The 22,703-nt window shown below is 42.8% G+C and overlaps 1 protein-coding gene across 3 annotated transcripts in view; it reads left to right on the forward strand.

Moving 5' to 3' along the window:
* Positions 1–22,703, forward strand: part of LOC308305078 (uncharacterized protein) — a 26,497-nt gene continuing 3,794 nt past the window's right edge. The window contains exons 1-8 of one of the 3 annotated variants that reach the window (XM_080749732.1): positions 1–85; positions 3,583–3,797; positions 4,852–4,985; positions 5,399–5,490; positions 6,404–6,607; positions 7,662–7,724; positions 16,851–16,923; positions 17,819–21,830. In XM_080749732.1, the coding sequence (XP_080605858.1) occupies positions 3,590–3,797; positions 4,852–4,985; positions 5,399–5,490; positions 6,404–6,607; positions 7,662–7,724; positions 16,851–16,923; positions 17,819–17,950 (906 nt within the window). In that variant the 5' untranslated portion in view covers positions 1–85; positions 3,583–3,589 and the 3' untranslated portion in view covers positions 17,951–21,830. Of the gene's footprint in view, positions 86–3,582; positions 3,798–4,851; positions 4,986–5,398; positions 5,491–6,403; positions 6,608–7,661; positions 7,725–16,850; positions 16,924–17,818; positions 21,831–22,703 lie in introns of those variants that run through there. The other 2 variants (XM_080749733.1, XM_080749734.1) reach the window with 2 other exon arrangements.

The raw sequence follows: 22,703 nt of genomic DNA on the forward strand, positions 1-22,703 counted from the left end.
TGACGTTTTGACCTGAATACTTGAAATGTTTTTTTTTCCTCCTAACATGAAGTTTATCTGAACCGCAGACAGTCACACTGACCCGGTGGGTTTAAATTATACCTTTAATAATTCATATGTCATGTTATTCCGTATTTTAACACGTTCATACATAAATAGTTCAACATATTAATGTCTGCCATGAAGTTTAGAGCCACCTGTTGCTGTTGTTGCTAAGCTGGAAGCTAACTGTCAAAACGACCCGTTTGTTTTCTTTTGACGACCAGTAATGAACGTTTGTCTTTGTTATTACCATTAATTGTTGTTTAGATAAAGAACACGAGTTAATAACTCGGAGTTATGTATTAAAGTGACGTCAGATGCTAGAAAATAGAGAAATTATATGAATGAAGGTCCATGTAGGTCATTATTAAATCAGTTCTTCTCAAAGTGGGGTCCGGGGACCCCCCCGGGGGTCCTTGAGGGGGTTTCAGGGGGTCCCCACTCCCAGCTAAACGAGTAAACAGCATCAACCTCACTTTGATCACTTTAACCCTGTTTTATACTTGGGATCATCAAATATCTATAGACGATCTATATGAAATACTCCGCCAGGGGGAGACATTTCACTGTCACTGGCACAGGAAGGAGAAGCCAGTCAATACCACCATTAACAATAATTGTAATCATTATTATATCTTTTTTTATTAGCAAAGAGGGAATGAAACTCAGTGTGTATTATGATTAGGGACGGGACGATAATCATTATTATCATTTATCGTGATGAGAAAAAACATTCACAGTAATCATATCGTGGAGATTTAAATTTATTGTGATATCGTCCTACGTCATGCACTGGGATCAATTCACCTTTTATTTACCGAGCTGCATACCTGGTACCATTTGAACCCTGTGGATGTGGAAATAACATACTTGATATATTTTATTCATTCCAAACTACCAAAAATGTCTTAAAGTGTTAGTTCACCTATTTTTGACATAAAGCTGTGTGAAATACTTGCCATTAAAACAGTGGTTAAAAATGAATTAATTGATTACCAGAGTCCCGTGGTCAGAGTTCTGGTCAGTTTTAGATGAATATAAAGTAGTTCCAATGGGGTGGGGGCCATTTGGCATGGCCCAATCATTGGAAATAGATGAATCCACAAAACTAGCGTCATTTGTATTGTTGGCCTATTTCTACCATATAGAGCGAGGTTTCGTTCTGATCAGCTGACTGCAAAGTACCTTGTTTTGGGGAAATACGTTGCAGCGGCGTAGTGATACTGGACACAAAAAATAGTACCATGTGACAGAGGGGTCAAAGTTGAACGAAAGTTGGTCTATTTGGTAGAAATAGGTCAACAATACAAATGACGCTAGTTTTGTGTATTCATCTATTTTTAATGATTGGGCCATGAGCCCCTGCCAAATCACCGGAACTACTTTACATTCATATAAAACTGACCAGAAATCTGACCACGGGACTCTGGTAATGAATTAATACATTTGTAACCACTATTTTAATGGCAAGTATTTCACACAGCTTTATGTCAAAAATAGGTGAACTAACACTTTAAATAGCTATTCACGATAATAGGTAAATCACGGTAAATCGCAAGGTCTCAATAATCGTGACATTTTCATATCGTCTCATCCCTAGTTATGATCACATTGGTGTCATCAGCAATTCCTTCATCACATTGAATTAATGATCTGCACTGCTGTGACATAACCCTAGTTCAGGGGTCTACAGAGGTATTCAGGCCAAGGACCCCTTAGCTTATTCCAAGGGTTCCCAAACTTTTTTGTCTCAGGGCACCCCATAAATATTATAATTTTCACTCCCAGCACCTTATATTTATCATCTATAAAATGTACTAAACTAGTGAAAACAGCAGATCTACAAGCACGATGCGAGGCGTTGTGTGCTTGTAGATCGGCTGTTTTCACTAGTTTTGTGAGACAGTCTTGTATGCTGAAGCAGGGCTTTGCTTTACCAAAAGACGTACACATTTGAAACTTGGAGATACAAGGTTTCTGCCCGACAGTGACGATATTTCAGTGATTATGTTGCGAGGAAAACGTTGAGATAATAGCCATTTTGGTTAGAACTGACTGAAAATAACGTACTTCAAGTTTAACATGATACTAAATATTTTTTCAAGTGTCCAAATGAATTCCAAATATTATATTATCAAATGATCTCGCGGCACCCCTGGACTGCCGTCATGGCACCCCAGGGTGCCCCGTCACCCACTTTGAAAACCCCTGCCTTAGCCGATCTACAAGCTCACAGTCGACTATTTTCAGCGAATGCTCCTACCAAAATAGGGATGCAATAGATAGAGGGTACTATGCGTGTGACATCTAGGGGTGGATATTGGCAAGAATCTCGCGATGCAATACGTATCACGATACTTGGGTCATGATGCAATAGTATCACGATATATTACAAATCTTTGCGATACGATACTATTGCGATACCATTGCAATATATCGGCTTTAAAAGCTGAAGGTGCTGCTCTAATGTTGTTGTTTTCGTTGTTTGCAGCCATTTTCTCGAGAGACCTCACTCACTGAACCGTGGGAAGGGGAAGTAGCTACTATAGTACCGCTACATCTAGAGGCAGTGGAGTGTCAGACCGGACTTCTACCATTGGTTCCTATGCATGGGAACATATTTTATTTTCCTCAAAGTATCGCGATACTACGGCCTGAAGTCTATCGATACAGTATTGGCAAATAAACTATAAACTTGCCATATCGATTATATTGCCCACCCCTAGTGACATCATCATCATTCTTCCCGGGAAACTTCCCGGAAGTTATGTGGGAACGCCTACTGACTCGAGTGGCAAAAAAAAAAAAAAACTTTCTGGCCTTGACACATCCAAACAGAAAAGTCCTCTGATTGCATTAAACAACATTAAACTCACTTTGCCACTTACTTTGCTACTCGATTTGCCATTCACTTTATGCACTTGAGAACCCCTCGGGTTCAAGTGGTTAATGTAAAAAAAAAAAAAGAAAACAACAAAAAAAAAAACTGTAATAACTCTGTGGACCCCCTAGGGCAGTGTTTCTCAACCTTTTTTCTACATGGGCACACTTTTCATGTCCCAGGAAAGAATCCATGGGCACACCAACATAATACGGTAATATCGTCACTGTCGGGAAGAAACCTTGTATTTCCAAGTTTCACATTTGTATGTTTCTTCGCAAAGTAAAGCCCTGCTTCATCATACATACAAGGCTGTCGCACAACAGTAGTGAAAACAGCAGATCTACAAGCACTCCCCGCGAGGCGTTGTGTGCTTGCAGATCGGCTGTTTTCACTAGTTTAAATCATTTTTAAAATGATAAATACAATACTGGCTTTCAAGCAGTTTCAAGGGGCACACTTGACCCTTCTCAAGGGCACACCAAAGGTCCCCAGGCACAGTGGTTGAGAAACACTGCCCTAGGGGTCCCGGACCCTTAGCCAAATATATCCAGAGCCAAACACATCAATATAGGGGTCCTTGACGTGAAAAGGTTTGACTGATTTATTCCATAGTTTTAATTTATATATATATATATATATATATATATACTACATAGCAGCATCATGGCTTCCTTCAGCGGACAAACGGACCAATCGGATCCGCGCTTCCGCAGCGAGACCATCGGTCAGAACATGAGGGTCCCCGATAGGCTGACGATGCAGTCCCGCCCACAGCCTGGCTCCACCCGCTGGACGGAGCAGCGGCACGAGGAGGAGGAGGCCCCGCCCCCTGCTTACAGCATGACTGTTCCTGATAGGCTGAGATACACAGGTACACACACACACACACACACACACACACACACACACACACACACAAAGACACACACAGGCAAAATCTGGACATTCTGAGGTCCCGTTGTTTCGAGGCCCCAGTAGGTTAGGGTTTAGGCCAGGCACGTGCAAACATAGACATCAAAGGGGGCTTGAGCCCATGCCCTTTTACCCTGTCTGTAAAAAGTGCCCTCTCCAGACCACGAATGCAGTTTTTACTATGGTGAAAGAAATGCAAATGCCCCTCTTTCCATGCCATACCTGAAGGCAGCGTTCAAGAGAATTGCCTTGTCCAAACTCTCCTGAACTTGAATGCAGTAACTTATGTTGAAAGAAGTGCCCTCAAAGTAGAAGTCAAACATTGAAAATAGCAGACTTCCAAGCTCACAACCCGTCGCTATTTTCACCGAAAGACCCTTTTAGAAATGTCAGCCCCTGCCTCTCTAACATTCTCTGCATGTCCCTGGTTTAGGCTTAGGGTTAGCATTCACCAGCGTCAGCAGGTTAGCGTTCACCAGCATCGGCAGGTTGGCCTCGGAGTACTGGGACCGCGAAACAACGGGACCTCGAAATAGCGCTGCACGCAAACACACACACACACACACACACACACACACACACACACACACACACACACACACACACACACGTTAGACATATTAAGGTCCACCTACCAGCAGGTATGTGTATGAGGTTAGATAGTTAATCTTTTGGTCTAAAACAATGACAAAATGTTTTGTCCACAAAATGGGGGGTCCTTGACATGAAAGAGTTTAAGAACCACTGACGTAGAATCATGTGTTTTTAAAAAAAAACCTTAGAAGGATTTAGAAGACACTTATAGAATCGGGTCAAAATCGGGTCCGAATTCAAATGTTCACGATTTTTTCCAAAATAGGAGCACAAGCTGTGAGCTTGTAGATCTGCTATGTTTTAATAGTTAAAGCATAAAATAACTACGCAATAATGTGTACCCGTTCTAAATGGTTTGTTTAATGGTTATTATAAGGTATGAAAGTGGTAAAACATTTGAATTGTGTTGTTGTGTGCAGAGGCTCCTGACATGTCCCCCAGGCCCATGTTCAGCCCCTCCTCCTCCAAAGCTCAGAGTACGTACTGGTCTGCTCCACTGGAGCCCTGCTGGGAGGGTCCTGCTGCCCCTCACCCTGATGAAGACCCCCCACAGGTAAATAACTAACCAACCCTACTGCCCCTCACCCTGATGAAGACCCCCCACAGGTAAATAACTAACCAAAAATCACACCCAATGTGAAGTGAGCCGTGGTCGTGCTTGCATAACATCTTCAGACTAGGATTTGAGTCTAGGATGTACAGGCTATGCTACACACACACGTTTTGCTATGGCAAAACGCTGAGGAAAAAGGCTACAGACATACGACATATGACATCACTAGACAAACATGATGCTACGCACACACAGACAAAACGCTGAGGAAAAATGCTACAGACACCTGGAGCTTTGGGTGGACCAACTGCTTCACGGTTGAGTGGACCAAACGCAACGCTCAGTGCATATAAACACTGAGCTAATCTGTCTGTCTGTCTGTTTGTCTGTCTGTCTGTCTGTCTGTGTGCCAGAGTCCACTAAGGAGGTCCTACAGCGACCAGGCGTTCGTTCCACCGTCCCACCACAAGCAGGCGCTGTCGTACCACGGACACACACACAGCTCGTAAGTAATCAACCCCTGACTAGTACAACCACAGTGTGTTACTGTTGTACCGGGAGCTGACCAGTACAACCACAGTGTGTTACTGTTGTACCGGGAGCTGACCAGTACAACCACAGTGTGTTACTGTTGTACTGGGAGCTGACCGGTACAACCACAGTGTGTTACTGTTGTACTGGGAGCTGACCAGTACAACCACAGTGTGTTACTGTTGTACTGGGAGCTGACCAGTACAACCACAGTGTGTTACTGTTGTACTGGGAGCTGACCAGTACAACCACAGTGTGTTACTGTTGTACTGGGAGCTGACCAGTACAACCACAGTGTGTTACTGTTGTACCGGGAGCTGACCACTACAACCACAGTGTGTTACTGTTGTACTGGGAGCTGACCAGTACAACCACAGTGTGTTACTGTTGTAGTGGGAGCTGACCAGTACAGATATGTACAAACATGTTGTCACTGTTGGGCATAAACATTGTATCTCCATATTTCCTATAATTATGATTTTTCATAAATGAATGCTTCATTTTACATGTCGTCGTTAGGCCTGTCACAATTATTACATAATCGTCTAATCACAATTATTTGACATAATCACAATTATTTTGTCACAATCGTCTCCATGTTGAAACATGTTTGTATAATACCAACATTTTCCAAAATAGTGGAAATTGTAGATGGGCTATTTCCACTATCAATGTTCTATTTAGGTTATGTGTCATATCTGCCATGTGCAACTTCAAAGCCTAAAGGCCAAAAAGAAATGTTATTGTCAACGACAAATACACAATTAAATTGTTAATCGCAATTATTTGAGTGACAATTAATCTGCATGTGCAGTGTCATAATGGTGACAGCCCTAATCGTCGCATGCCAGTGATTGTAACGATAAAGATCCTTATGGTTTTTTCAGTCGCGGCGCCTCTCTCCAGCACCGCTCGGCCCCTCCCACCTCTCCCATGGCCCCTCCCACCTCCCCCATGGCCCCTCCTCCTCCCATGGCCCCGCCCCCCAGCCTGCTGTCTCCTCACACGGTGCTGCAGGCAGCCAGGGAGTTGGGACAGCAGGCCACGGTGCGCCTCCTGCAGGCCGTCAAACACAAGTACAGGTCGTCCAGGTACACAAAATAACATCACGCCGTTTGATCGCCATCTTAATATTTAGGCCTAGGATTATTGACTGCTTTAACTATTGAAAAATAGCAGATATACAAGCTCACAGCGCGGCACCGAGTGTTGTAGATCTGCTATTTTTTTTACATTGTGAAAATTTGAATTTTGACCCGATTCTATGAGTGTCTTGAATCCTTCTAAGATTTTTTGAAAAACCTATGTTTCTATGTCAGCAATCTGGCCAGCCATCGTCAAAGAAAAGGTCCTTTTCACTTAACTGGAGCTCAGTTGGTCTGTTCTTGAGAGACTACTATGTCAGTGGTTCTCAAACCTTTTCATGTGAAGGACCCCCAAAATGATATTTATTTGGCCACGGACCCCCATCTCAACATATTTAGTTCCAGGGACCCCCCAGAAGCAACATTTTAGTTACAAACGTTCGCTTTGAAAATGCATATATTCAAAGATTTTCACACATTTTCACGACTTTTTCAAAAATATCAGATCTACAAGCTCGCAGCGCGGCACTCGGTCGTCCAAATAATCGTGACATGAAATGTTCATAATCGTCCCATCCCTAAACAGCACCCTCTGCTGGTGGCTGGAGGGCGCTTCAGACGGAGTGCCTCCGTCCGGGCTGTCTGAAAACGAGCGCTCCCTTGTAGTCTGTAGCTGAACCTCTGAATGATGTCATATTGTAGTCTATAGAACCTCTGAGTGACATCATATTGTAGTTTTGGACCACCTGAACAACAGAAATGTTGGTTATTTGTCTGTTTTATGTCTTTTTCCCCCTTCTCACTCGGGCGCGCAACGCAGAGGCTGGTGAATGCTAACCTGGTGAATGCTAACCTGGTGAATGCTAACCCTAAGCCTAAACCCTAAACCTAGCCCTAACCGTAACTGGACTACTGGGACCTCGAAAAAAAAACAAAGGGATCTCGGAAATATCAAGATTTTGCCTCTCTCTCATTCTGTGTCTGTCTGTCTCTCTCTCTCTCTCTCTCTCTCATGTTGTCTTAATGTCTCTTTCTCTGTGTCTGTCTCTCTCCCTTACAGTCCAGCATCATCAGTGACACCAGTAGGATTGTCTCCAGTCCAGGTAGACCACAGCAGGAAGAGGTACACACACGCACACACACACACGCACACACACGCAGGGGCGTCACTAGCAATTCTGGGCCCCTAGGCCAGAAATCTGTATGGGCCCCCCCATGCAAGCGGAGAACCGGCCAACCGGGAACACTTTGTTACTGTTTGAATGACATGTCTCACAATGATACGGTAGCCGTGATCGCCTCAGCAATCATGTTCACCTTATTTGTCAAATTGTAACACCATTTACCATTTTTGTCTACTTTTAGTTTTACTCTTGTAGCCTAAGCAGGATATAAACAAACATGTAGTGTCTGGTGTAACAATTTGACAATGCTAGCTCTTGAAACAAAGTCCAGGAATTTTAACTTGATCTAACCATGATCACTACACATAATCATCCATTACATGCACACTCAGATACAGCTACTGTATTATTAATACAGTATAATCCACAACAGTCCCATGAAATAAAAAGTGCAGACCACCATCATCACCAGCAAGTGAATGAGACACCAGAACTCTGACTTGAGCCCAGCCTCCCATGCAAGCCAATATAAAACAGTATAACAATAAAACACTACATTGTATTTTTAGTAGCAGCTTAAATATGTGCAGGTGTTGTGCAGAATATACAATCACTAATCAATAGCAGCAGTGCTCAAGCAAACGCACATGAGGAGTGAAGCATATAGGCTATACATAGGAAGTAGAATAGGAGAAAAAATAAGCAGTATAGGACTATTCAGATTGGGTGAAGTATGAACATGATTAGCCTACATGCAAAAATGAGTCTGCATGCAATCAGAACTTTGGCTAGTTAGCTAAACTATGGAAAACAAGGGTTGGATATAATGATCTGAGAATACATCTACTGTATAACAGGTTAGATCATATAAGGCTATATGAGAATGGCATGACAGGACATTATTGTGTGTACTGTGTCTGTGTGTATGCACATACATTGTTTTAACAGCAAAGTCAGTCAGTGTGTTTAATCTACAGCAAGATCCTGTGAACATTTTGGGAGTTCACAAAACAATAATAGCCTACTGTGACTGACTGAAACAAAAATATTGTGATGCCTAGATTGTTATTTTTGTATGACATAATCATATGACTACTAGATAGATGATGGGATATTATACAATTATTGTTATTACTAGGGACATCCAGCAGTTTGTCTTGTTTCTCCAGCAGAGTTTCTAGTGTCTCCATCTATCTCTCTGGAAGAGGTTGCACATGAACTCTGCAGCGGCCGCACTGAGGCGCTCAAACACAAACACTCTGACATTAATCCTCACACTACTTGACACTAGTGTTGCCCGATCCCGATCACGTGATCGGATCGGCCGCCGATATGGCCGTTTTTATAAGATCGGAGATCGGGGAAAAAAAATCGGATTTTTTTTTTTTTTTTTTTTTTTCAAAAAAATATTTTCTGGGAGTACTGAAAGTTACAGGTAAGGTGAATGCGATATGAAATGTAAGCTTACCACAATCACAGTAATCCTTAATCATTTTCAATCATATTCAAGGGCTTTTGGAGAAATGAGACAGACAGAGCACTGCAGAGGGAAGTAGCGGGGCAGTTAAGGAGAACAATACTTCAGTTCTGGAAAGAAGCACCAAAATTTGACAGAGTGTACCTCTTGGGTCATTCTTTAGAAAAATCACATTAGACACTTAATTTTCAAAATGGCCACCAGTTTTAAAGATGGCCGCCTTTTCGGATATGTTTTACAGTACCCCAGCCAGTTAATATCGAATTTTCATAATAGTAGAGTTGTTTTGTAGGTTTTAAAACATCCTGAGTTCATTTATTACACTTTTAAAGCAGCCAGAATAACCTTTCTGACTTTTGGTTGGGGTCTTTCCTCACCTGGGACCCCCCAGACAGACCCCTGAGCCTATTTCAGTAATCGCTCTGCTCCTGCTCCAGAACAATGTTAAATTAGATCTGAAATATGCTCTGAAATAAAGAATTACTAGTAGCAAATAACAGAGGTCTTCCACGGGGGGTCCGGGACCCCTGGGGGGGTCCTCAGAGCTACTACAGGGGGCCTGCCAAATCTCTATGAGATCTTTTTTTTTTCTTTTTACATTTGAAACTTCGAATGTTTTATGTATCCTGGTTTTATGTATTGTACTTTGATGGTTTATTAGTATTCTCAGTATTATTTATAATGTTTTTGTGTTTAACAGTTATGGTTGACAGATGTTACTGCAGGGATTGCAATAATGCAATCCCCCATGTTATTGTCACCCCAAAACCCTCACCTTATTCCCTTATAGAGCTCATGGTCAATTACGCCCAAAGAGATTCACTACAATACAGTAATTTCAGACATGCAGGATATATTCGTCTTCATCATCATCATCATCTTCAATGTCCAACCTAATAGTGTTGACACAGTCTCCACCATAGCATAGAGTGAAAGGCAGGTTATTTGAGCAGCTGCACCGTCCCTTACAACCTGCTTTGCAGACACATTTGATGAGCTCAAGTACTGCCTTTGGAGCAGGGAGAGCAAGAAACCTGAAACCTGGAATATACCCTCCACTCTCTGAATTCCATCTATTTTCTTCGATTGGTGGAAGCAGAGGGCAATTTGTCAGGTATGATTTATCCTGCATTGTGACGGAGTTGGCACAGAGGTAATGTGGTAGCAGTGCAGCACGAGTTGGAGGTAGCATCTCACCCTCCAAGTTCTTTGACAGAAATAGTTCCCATCTGAGTAATCCCAGGGTTGTTGGACCTTTTGAACTGTAAACATGGCATGCAAAATGTTCCGACTGCAATGTTGATGGAAGCTCACCATTTATAAGCTCAGGAGGAATGGCCAATGACCTTGCCACGGTCCTTGAAGCGGTTAATGGCTTTGTCATCATTATCAGGCTTCAAGAAGGCGTTGACCCATGTCTTTTTGGTGATTCCAACAAATGTTCTTCCCCAGTCAGCACCTGAAAAACTATGTACGCAAAGGAACCCTTGACAGATTTGTAACATCCAATAACTTGAACTCACCTTTTTTTGTACCGGAGGCAAGGACTTGATAAGGAATCGGGGTATCAGCCTCTTCATGTGTTTGCACTTCCTCAAAATCATGTCCCTTGATGAAGGTATCGTATTATGATGCCTACTTTGTCATACCTGACAAATTGCCCTGAGCTTCCATCAATTGAAAAAAATAGATGGAATTCAGAGAGTGGAGGGTATGTTCCAGTCAGGTTTCTTGCCCTCCCTGCTGCAAAGGCAAAGCTCATCAAATGTGTTTGCAAAGCAGGTTACAAGGGACGGTGCAGCTGCTCAAACAATAACCTGCCTTGCACTCTCCTCCCTGCAAATGCTATAGTGGAAACTGTCAACACTATTAGGGAGGACATGTAGTGAATTTCTTTGGGTATAATTGACCATGAGCTCTTTAAGAGGATAGGGTGCGGGTTTTGGGGTGACGATAACAAAGAGGTGTGTGTGTGTTGTGTTGTGTTGTCAGTGTGAGTGCAGTTCAATAAATGGACATGTCCCAAAGTGAGAAGTTGCAATACCTTCATTCTTGCAATCCCTGCAGTAACACTGTGAACCTGTCTGTCTAACACAAAAATGAATAATACTGAGAATACTAATAAAAACAGTTTCAAATGTAAAAAAAGAAAAAAAAAAGAAACTTCCCCATCAAGATTCGGCAGGCCCCCTGTAGTAACTCTGAGGACCCCCTAGTGGTCCCGGACCCTCTGTGGAAGACCCCTGTGTATTTGCTACTACTCATTTTTGCTTTCAGAGCCCAGTTACATCAACTTTAATGCTTCAGTTATGATCTAATTTAACATTGTTCTGGAGCAGGAGCAAAGCGATTACTCAGATAGGCTCAGGGGTCTGTTTGGGGGGTCCCAGGTGAGGAAAGACCCCAACCAAAAGTCAGAAAGGTTATTCTGGCAGCTTTAAAAGTGTAATAAATGAACTCAGGATGTTTTAAAACCTACAAAACAACTCTAATATTATGAAAATCTGACATTAACTGGCTGGCGTACTGTTCAGAGGCAGCCATCTTGTAAACATGGCCGCCATTTTGATTTTTCAGTGTCTAACGTGTTTTATCATAGGAACAACCCCTAAGGAGTACTTGTGAAAAGTTTTAGGTTTCTTTCCACTTGTGAAGTATTTTAGTGCAGAAATGCATTTATCTGCCCCGCTAAAGGTGATTGTGTCAGACTCTGTGTACAGCTGGCAGCTGATGCCAATAAGTAGTAATTGGCCCCTTGCTAATGGATCAAAGGAAGGCAATTATGTCTCTCTGCACTGTCAACTAGCTCAGTGGTTCTCAACCTGTGGGTCGGGCCGATCTACATGCTCACAACTCCTCGCGTTGCGAGGCGTTGTGAGCATGTAGATCTGCTATTTTCACAATAGAACCGTGTTATACAAAATATACTTCCTCAACTCTTCAGGGTCGGGGGTCCCCAGTTAAAATATGATTATTTTGGGGGTCACGGCCTGAAAAGGTTGAGAACCAAGTGATAGAATGAATAGAATTTTTTTTTCTTCTTAATGCCTTGCCAAAAGATCGGATCGGGAAAGATCGGGATCGAATCGGAAGCAATAATATTTGATCGGTATCGGATCGGGAGCAAAAAAACCCTGATCGGGGCATCCCTACTTGACACTATTACCATACTTTAGATAACTAGTCATTGTTGCAACAAACCAAACCATTTTTCACTTTGATTTGGGAACCTACATACATTCATAACATGATGCGATTGTGATCAACTGATCATGTCACTAGTTTGGGAGTGCTTCCTTCCAGAACTTAGCAAACAGGTGTTTCGTTCGAAACACTTGCGTTTGTGCTTAAAACGTTATCCATGCTTATTGCTTAATGGTGTTGGATAAAGAAGGAAGAAGGAAGAGGGGAGAAGATTTTCTGTTGCATGCTTACCCACAGACATCAGCTGCTTCCTTGAGTGTAAACAGTCAAGCTCTCCTCTCAGTTTACAGTAATGAAACATGCTGCTCTATGTCACATTACGTCTTTTTTTCTCTCTCTCCCTGTCTCTGTTCAATGCGTGTTGTGTGTGGAAGAAGCCGGGGGAGGGTGGAGCGAACAGAACCTGAAAGTTGATCTTATGTTTGCAGTCTTTTTTTTTTTTTTTCTCCCTCTCCCTGTCTCTGTTCAATGCATGCTGTTGTGTGCTGAAGAAGCTGCTTTACAGTCAGGACCGGGGGAGGGTGGGGCGAACAGAACGTGAGAGTTGATCTTATGTTTGCAGGGCCAATGAAAAGACTTTTCCATTTACTTCAGATGATCATAATTATCCTGTAGAGCACACCTAAGTTTCACAACCATAACATGATGCAAGCGGACGCACAAACCGCAAAGCTACTATAGGTCTCAAAACAACGTGAAAGCAGGAGAAACCATTTTAGCTTTGTAAGGGGTGAGTATATAATATAGGGACCCTCAATTATTTAAATTGTATCGCTCATTGGTTTTATTCCAGCAGTAATTTTAAGTTTTTAGACACAAATGATAAACATCATAATAATAATTATTATTATTGGGGGAAAAAGAGTTTTAATCCAGACTTTTCGAGGGCCTCTGGCACCTTGGGCCCCCTTACCTCAGTCTAACTTTCCTACCCCTAGCTACGCCACTGCGCACACGCACACACACACGCACACGGTGCAGCTCCACACGTTGTGATTCACAGAGAGAGGTTTTCCCCCCGCGCCGGAAGGCTGTGATGGCGTCGCAATGCCTGATTTATTGCTTAGTGGCGTGGCATGGCAGATCTACAAGCTCACAACGCGCTAGCGGCGCGTTGTGAGCTAGTGTAACACTTAGAAAGGATACTGTAGATCAGGGGTTCCCAAACCTTTTTGTCTCAGGGCACCCCATGAATATTTTTTTAATCCGAGGCACCCCTAATTTTCACTCCCAGCACCTTATATTTATAGCATATCGTCGTTGTGTGCTTGTAGATCGGCTGTTTTCACTAGTTTTGTGCGACAGTCTTGTATGATGAAGCAGGGCTTTGCTTTACCAAAAGACGTACACGTTTGAAACTTGGAGATACGAGGTTTCTGCCCAACAGTGACGATATTTTAGTGATTATGTTGCGAGGAAAACGTTGAGATAACAGCCATTTTGGTTAGAACTGACTGAAAATAACTTTGTACTTCAAGTTTAAAATTATACTAAATATTTTTTCAAGCCTGCAAATAAATTCCAAATATTATCAAATGATCTCGCGGCACCCCAGGACTGCCGTCACGGCACCCCAGGGTGCCCCGTCACCCACTTTGAAAACCCCTGCTGTTATACAATTATAATGACTAGAAGCTCGGCCGCGGGAATGAATGCCCCGCCCTTTAATGCAAACCCCATTATACCTGTTGTCATAGGATCCATTTTGACCATCTGTTTGCGTGTGTCCATTTATGCCCATATATGGAGATATCTGTCTGTCCATTTTATGCCCATATATTTGGAGATCTCTGTAGGACCCGTTTTGACCATCTGTTTGCCTGTGTCCATTTATGCCCATATATGGAGTTATCTGTCTGTCTGCGTCCACGCGTGTGCCGAATTTGAAATAGGGAATGAATGCCCCATCCTTTAATGCAAACCCCATTATACCTGTTGTCATAGGACCCGTTTTGACCATCTGTTTGCCTGTGTCCACTTATGCCCATATATGAGGAACTCTGCAGACACAGTGCAGGTTCCGGAAAACTCTGATGTCAGACATCAGCTCCGCATAGGGGCGTCCATTTTATTTATGCCCATACAGTATATGGAGATCTCTATGAATGCCCTACCTTTTAATGCAAACCCCATTATACCTGTTGTCATAAGACCCGTTTTGACCATTATGTTTGCCTGTGTCCATTTATGCCCATGTTGCAGACACAGTGCCGGTTCCCCCTTTAATGCAAACCCCATTATACCTGTTGTCATAGGACCCGTTTTGACCATCTGTTTACCTGTGTCCATTTATGCCCATTGACTCATGTGGTGTACGTGATGTCAGAGACTTTTATGAAGTGATGTCACAATGAGTCAGCACTTGCGCCGATTTCCTCCGGAACAGCCTGATGTCAACAATCAGCTCTGCATAAGGAGATTCAGAACGTTTTGCGCCTGTGTCCCTTTATGCCCATTATGGAGATCTCTGTATCTGTCTGTGCCTCCGACTGTGTTGCAGACACATTGCCAGTTTCCCCTTTAATGCAAACCCCATTATACCTGTTGTCATAGGACCCGTTTTGACCATCTGTTTGCCTTTGTCCACTTATGCCCATATATGGAGATCTCTGCAGACACAGTACCGGTTCCGGAAAACTCTGATGTCAGACATCAGCTCCGCATACGGGCATCCATTTTATGCCCATAATATGGAGATCTCTGTGAATGCCCTACCCTTTAATGCAAACCCCATTATACCTGTTGTCATAGGACCCGTTTTGACCATCTGTTTACCTGTGTCCATTTATGCCCATTGACTCATGTGGTGTACGTGATGTCAGAGACTTTTATGAAGTGATGTCACAATGAGTCAGCACTTGCGCCGATTTCCTCCGGAACAGCCTGATGTCAACAATCAGCTCTGCATAAGGAGATTCAGAACGTTTTGCGCCTGTGTCCCTTTATGCCCATTATGGAGATCTCTGTATCTGTCTGTGCCTCCGACTGTGTTGCAGACACATTGCCAGTTTCCCCTTTAATGCAAACCCCATTATACCTGTTGTCATAGGACCCGTTTTGACCATCTGTTTGCCTTTGTCCACTTATGCCCATATATGGAGATCTCTGCAGACACAGTACCGGTTCCGGAAAACTCTGATGTCAGACATCAGCTCCGCATACGGGCATCCATTTTATGCCCATAATATGGAGATCTCTGTGAATGCCCTACCCTTTAATGCAAACCCCATTATACCTGTTGTCATAAGAGCCGTTTTGACCATATGTTTGCCTGTGTCCATTATTCACCTGGTTCTCTTAAAGGCACAGCCTGCTAATTCCCCTGAACCCAACCGCTCTGAAGAGCACCCTGAACTTTGCTCACCTCGAAGTGAGAGGAAGAAAGACTTTAGTTTATGCCACACTCAGAGAGATTTTTTGTTGACTCATGTAGCGTACGTGATGTCAGAGCCTTTTATGAAGTGATGTCACAATGAGTCAGCGCTTGCTCCGGAACAGCCCGATGTCAGTCATCTCCGCATACGGAGATTCCGAACCTTTCGTGCCAGATCTGAAAAACTGTGTATCGGGTCGGGTCGAGGCTTAGCTAAGAACGTAGGCAAAGGTCTGAGCTGTCTGTGTGCGAAATTTGGAGTCTGTAGCACCAACCATGTGCTGTCAGGGCTCATCCATGCGATTCGGGCCAATTCGTATTCGGCGTCCATTGGCTTCAATTAGTAGTCAGGACTCCGCATATGGAGATTCCGAACCTTTCACGTTGGTTCCGGAAAACCACATATCGGGTCGGGTCGAGGCCTAGCTAAGAACGTAGGCAAAGGTCTGAGCTGTCTGTGTGCGAAATTTGGAGTCTGTAGCACCAACCATGTGCTGTCAGGGCTCATCCATGCGATTCGGGCAATTCGTATTCGGCGTCCATTGGCTTCAATTAGTAGTCAGGACTCCGCATATGGAGATTCCGAACCTTTCACGTTGGTTCCGGAAAACCACATATCGGGTCGGGTCGAGGCCTAGCTAAGAACGTAGGCAAAGGTCTGAGCTATCTGTGTGCGAAATTTGGAGTCTGTAGAACCAACCATGTGCTGTCAGGGCTCATCCATGCGATTCGGGCCAATTCGGCCTCGACTTCAATTAGTAGTCACGATTACATAATGTAATGTAACACAGTTCCAAACACAAATGATTTATTTCACTCATTGTGATCATGTTTAATCTCTCTCTCTCTCTCTCCCCCCCCCCCCTCTCTCTCTCTCTCTCTCTCTCGCTCTCTCTGTCTCTCTGTCTCTCTCTGTCTCTCTGTCTCTCTGTCTCTCTCTCTCGCTGTCTCTCTCTGTCTCTCTCTCTCTCTGTCTGTCTCTCTCTCTCTCTCTCTCTCTCTCTCTCTGTCTCTCTGTCTCTCTGTCTCTCTGTCTCTCTCTCTCTCTGTCTCTCTCTCTCTCTCTCTCAGTGGGCAGACAGAGAGTTGGAGTCTAGACGATGAAGGCGGAGCCGCTGTAGAGTTTATTGTCCTGAGGAGACAGGTGAGTGACAGTTCAATCGACCAATCACAACATCACATCCTGCAGTAAGGTCACTGACATTACAATCCAGGGTTTCCTGCAAGAAACTCTCGAGTCATGGGGGGTGCACGTGAGTGTGCACTGGGGTTGCACGATACAGACTATGACCCCATTTAGACCAGTGGTTCTCAACCTGTGGGACGGGACCCCCAAATTATTTTGAGGGGTCCCCAGATGTTTAGCGAACATTTGTAACTCACATTTTGCTTCTGGGTGGTCCCTGGAACTAAATATTTTGAGATGGGGTTCCGTGGCCAAATAAATATCAGTTTGGGGGTCCTTCACATGAAAAGGTTTGAGCACCACTGACATAGTAGTCTCTCAAGAACAGACTAACTGAGCATCAGTTATGTGAAAAGGACCTTTTCTTTGACGATGGCTGGCCACATTGCTGACATAGAAACATAGGTTTTTCAAAAGAACTTGAGAAGGATTCAAAAGACACTTATAGAATCGGGTCAAAATTCCAATTTTCACAATTTTTCAAAAATAGCAGATCTACAAAGTGCCGCACTGTGAGCTTGTATATGTGCTATTTTTTCAATAGTTAAAGCATAAAATGATGATACACAATAATGTGTACCCGATCTGAATGGGTTAAATAAATAGGGTTCCAATCTAGGCGTGGCAAAGATCTGATTTAGGCTGGATTTGGCTGCCAGTGTAAATGGGGCCTACAGTACAGTAGATGTTCAACATTCATGCCATGTGAGATTTTAGTTTGCTATAATGTGTGTGTGTGTGTGTGTGTGTGTGTGTGTGTGTGTGTGTGTGTGTGTGTGTGTGTGTGTGTGTGTGTGTGTGTGTGTGTGTGTGTGTGTGTGTGTGTGTGTGTGTGTGTGCGTCCACGTGCTAGGTGGTGAAGATCTCGCGGCGTCTGGCAGGCTTGGAGCGCCAGAACGCTGAGCGGAGGAACTCTGAGGTGGTCCTGTTCTCCCTGCTGGTCTCTACCTGCCTGCTCAACGCATGGCTCTGGATACGCCGATGACACGCACGCACGCACACACACACACACACACACACACACACACACACACACACACACACACACACACACACACACACAGACAGGGGCGTCACAAGGGAAAGTGGGAGTGCCACACTGCGAGCTTGTAGATCTGCTATTTTTGAAAAGCCGTGAAAATGTGTGCAAATCTTTGAATATATGTATTTTTTAAGCGAACATTTGTAACTCAGATTTTGCTTCTGGGGGGTCCCTGAAACTAAATATTTTGAGATGGGGGTCCGTGGCCAAATAAGTATCATCTTGGGGTTGCTTCACGTGAAAAGGTTTGAGCACCACTGACATAGAAACACAGGTTTTTCTTTTTTCAGAAAACCTTAGAAGGATTTGAAATATTCAAAGACTTGCACAAATGTTCACGACTTTTCAAAAAATAGCAGATCTACAAGCTCGCAGTGAGCTTGTATAGCTGCTATTTTTCAATAGTTTAAGTACCCAGGGCCCAGAACGTGGTGCGACACCCCTGACACACACACAAACACACACACACACACACACACACACACACACACACACACACACACACACACACACACACACACACACACACACACACACACTCAGAGCTTCACTCCAGTATTAGAATACAGAGATGTCGTGTTTATTTTCTGATAGTAAAGATTCCCTCACGCGTGCCGAGGTGTTGAGTGCAATGAGCGCGTGTCGTCACGTTGAACTGAACAATGATCTAGCTCAGAGACACTAGCATAGAGCCCTGCGGGACACCGCCCAATCTCAACACAACACGGCCACATTGCACAATGTAAAACTGCCGTTTGTAACAATGTTAAAATGTATGAAAGAATTCTACATTTGTGACCCAGCATAGCAGAGGGGCAGTCATTTCGGAAAGCACAACTTTAGACCAGCCCTGAAATTATTTATTTTATTTCTTTTTCTAAAATGTGATAAGCTTAACTCTGCATGTAAATAAGACTTTTTTAAATGAATGTGAAGAGAAACCTCACATTTTGCAGGTTACATTTCATCTAAAAGGCTGAATTTCTCAGATCTAGTATTTCTGCATGGCATAACTCTATAAGCCATATCTACAAAACTGTTGGGTCAATCTTCACAACCAATATATCATTTTGTAGCTATGATTCCCAGCTTTCAAAAGAAATGAAAGAATTAAAGTGAAACAAATTTCAATGACTAGCCCTCACCTGTGTTCGGACACAGTTGTTCCAAGATTATCTCTTTGCAAATAGCAGATCTACAAGCTACACAATAGGGCATTAACCAAAAAGTCGACAAGTCAACTCAGTCGACTTCATTACACAAGTCTAGGGAAAGTACAAAAAAATATATATATATATGAAAACTAACTAAAAACATATTTTTTCATCATTATTTTTGCTCCATGTGTACAGCATTCAACCGTAGGATTGCTTATTGTCAAGGAAAGAGTGATTCTCTCCTTTTCCAACTGTGTTTTTTTTTTCAGTGGAATTGAGCACAGGGTTTCGGGTTTTGTGTGATGACGTCATCAAACAATAAAGTCGACTTCAACTCTTTACTGAGTAGAGTCGACTTGCAAAAATCACAAGTCGTTAATGACCTACTACACAACACGTGCAGCTTGTAGATCTGCTATCTTCAAATGTCTGGCGTATTTATGGTTCAAGGTTTTGAACTGACTTTTGATGACCATGTTGACTCATTGAGTGCCCCGAAAAGCGGGTTGTATGCTGCGATTTTCTTACCTTTTTAACGTGGGCGTGTGCGTGTCCATGCACGGATTGTGCACGATCCTCGTGCACTTCGTGGCCGTTCGCGATGTTAATCCATGCTAGCATTGCTGCTGATCGATTAATAACTCGGGAACGCAAAGACATCTGGAATAACTCACGAAACTCTGGGTTGGGCAGTAAAAGCAGGGTCACAAATAGCAGATATACAAGCACACAACGTGACACCGAGTGCCGCGCTGCAAGCTTGTAGATCTGCTATTTTTGAAAAGCCGTGAAAATGTGTGCAAATCTTTGAATATGTGTATTTTTTATTAAACGAACATTTGTAACTCAAATTTTGCTTCTGGGGGGTCCCTGGAAGTAAATATGTTGAGATGGGGGTCCGTGGCAAAATAAGTATCATTTTGTGGGTCCTTCACATGAAAAGGTTTGAGCAACACTGACATAGAAACATATACAGTATATATATATATATATATATATATATATATATATTTCTTTTTTCAGAAAACCTTAGAAGGATTTAAATATTCATAGACTTGCACAAAGTTTCACGATTTTTCAAAAAATTGCAAACAAGCTCGCACTTGGTGCCGCGCTGCAAAACCCCCTCCCCCTATCAAGAACATTCATGGAGGGCCCGTAGTGAATCCTTGTACCCTGGCTGGGTGCCATGACATTCTGAAGTCTGAAGGTTCATTAGTCCGAATTTGTTAAGAATACTACTATGCCTAACTCTAACCCTAACCTCAGTAACCCTAACTAAATTCGGACTCATGAACCTTCGGACTAATGAACCTTCGGACTTATGGGCAGTCCCCGTACCCAAGGCCCAGAATTTGGTGCCACACCCCTGGCTGTTCATAGAGCCTATTGGTCCTCACTAAATGCTCGATATAAGACGACACCATTTCTGTCTACTCTGTGTCTCATTGGTCTGTGGACAGCTCAGAAACCTGCCAAGAGCCAAATGAACCCTCACAGGTTCATTTGGTTCCATTTGTACACTGTCAGAGTTAAGGGGAGACCTTGCAATGTGAACGTTTGAGAAACACTGCAATAGACCTTATTCACACGGCGGCCATCTTGGTTCACATGACTTCCTGGGACAGCAGCCTGCATTACAACGCATTGTGAACAATGGTGCGATGGTCCCAAAATATGAGTTCTATTCAACCAATTTCTTTTGACCAAATTGACAAATGGGCAGATGACAACATCAACACATTAAATAGATTGATTACATCCATGGTAACGATATTCAGGGTAAGTTAGTTTGCAACCTTACTGTGTACAAAGACTTGCTATCTGTGCAGTGCTTGTTCCACCATCATATTAACTATTTGTTGTTAGATTGTTCCTGATTAATATGCAAAAATCACAATACAGTAATATTAACTATATGATGGCAGAGCAAGCTCTAGTCTGCACAGATACTGTAGCATGTCTTTGTACAGAGTAACAGTGTAACCTAGCTACCATGAATATTGTGGATGTACCCTTCTATCTAATCCTTTTGGGGATGTTGATGTTGTCATCTGCCCATTTGTCGATTTAGTCAAAAGACCATCGCTCCATTGTTCACTATGCTTTGTAATGCAGGCTGCTATCCCAGGCAGTCATGTGATTCAAGATGGCCGGCGGTGTGAATAAGGTCTATTGAGAGGAGAAAGTGAACTTGAACAATCAGGCATTGGCCAACCACTAGGTGTCAGTACCACACCACAGGCGGTACATTTCTCTCTCTCCACATCCGAAAACTGTTACAATGGATGGATCCAATGTTATCAAGTTATTAAGTCTCAAGCACGCGCGCACACACACTTAATCACTTTCACTTTCAAAGGATTACAAAATTAGCCAATCTACAAGCTCACAATGTGAGATAGTGAGTTTGTAGACCGGCTATGTTTGACGCTGTAGTATATGATAAAGATTCATTTACGGGGGAAAAAACTAAAAGTTGAAACATGACGATGCAAGCTTTCCACTTGCAGTCATGTTATTTACAGTATATTGTGTTAATACTCTAATATAGCAATGCTCTACAATACGGAATGGTCAACATGTATTTTAGTCTCTGAAGAACATGACAGTGGGTCTTCTAAGTACTCGGATGCAATGTGAATGTTTATTAGATGTTGTTTAAAAGAAGCACTGTGGCTTTTAAAGTTGTTAAAGTTTGTTTATTTAATAAAGATAGATTTACTATTGATGTTGTAGCCTAATTGTTTGTTCACTCGTCACAATGAATCAACATCATATCACTCACAAAGGATGCAAGTTGTATCCAAATCAGGATGGAGAACTCACTTAGATACAGGATAAACAAGTGAAATTAAGAAAGTAGACCAGGAGTCTTCAACAGGGGGTCTGGGACCCCTAGGGGGTCCTCAGAGTTACTACAGGGGGTCCTCCAAATCTTTGATTTATAGAAACTTTTTTTCCCTCCTTTATATTAACCATTTGAACCCTAGCATCCATATTCGGAGAACTTTAGCCAAAATAGCTGATCTACAAGCTCACAATGTGAGCTTGTTGTGAGCTTGTACAGTAGATCGGCTATTTTTGGCAAAGAGCTTTGGTGTAGAGGAGAAAAAGAGCAGACTAAGTACAGAGTGAAAGGTCTAGTTTATGAAGTATTGACGCTTCAAGTGGTTAAATATCTGAAAACACAAATTGACATGAATCCAAAATACACTGATGATTGTGCTGTCAAACAATGAAACTATATGGAATCTATGTAAAGGTTGTGGGGGTCCCTGCTTCATCTCTCTCTCAACTGAGGGGTCCTTGGCCTGAAAACGTTGAAGATCCCTGAAGTAGACAATAGAAAGAATAGAATTGAAACACTTGTATGTCCTGTTAGAGTTGGAGAGACAGGGAGACTCCATGTTACTTATTGTGATGTATGTAAAGCTCATACTGTGTAACTGTTCTGAAAGGTTTTCTGTGTAAAGTTCAAAGCATTTTTAAATAGCGATTCCATTCAAAGTACCTCACTAAACATGCACAGATCTATT

Source organism: Nannobrachium achirus (genome assembly GCF_963921795.1).
Source record: "Nannobrachium achirus genome assembly, chromosome: 19".
NCBI lineage: Eukaryota > Metazoa > Chordata > Actinopteri > Myctophiformes > Myctophidae > Nannobrachium > Nannobrachium achirus.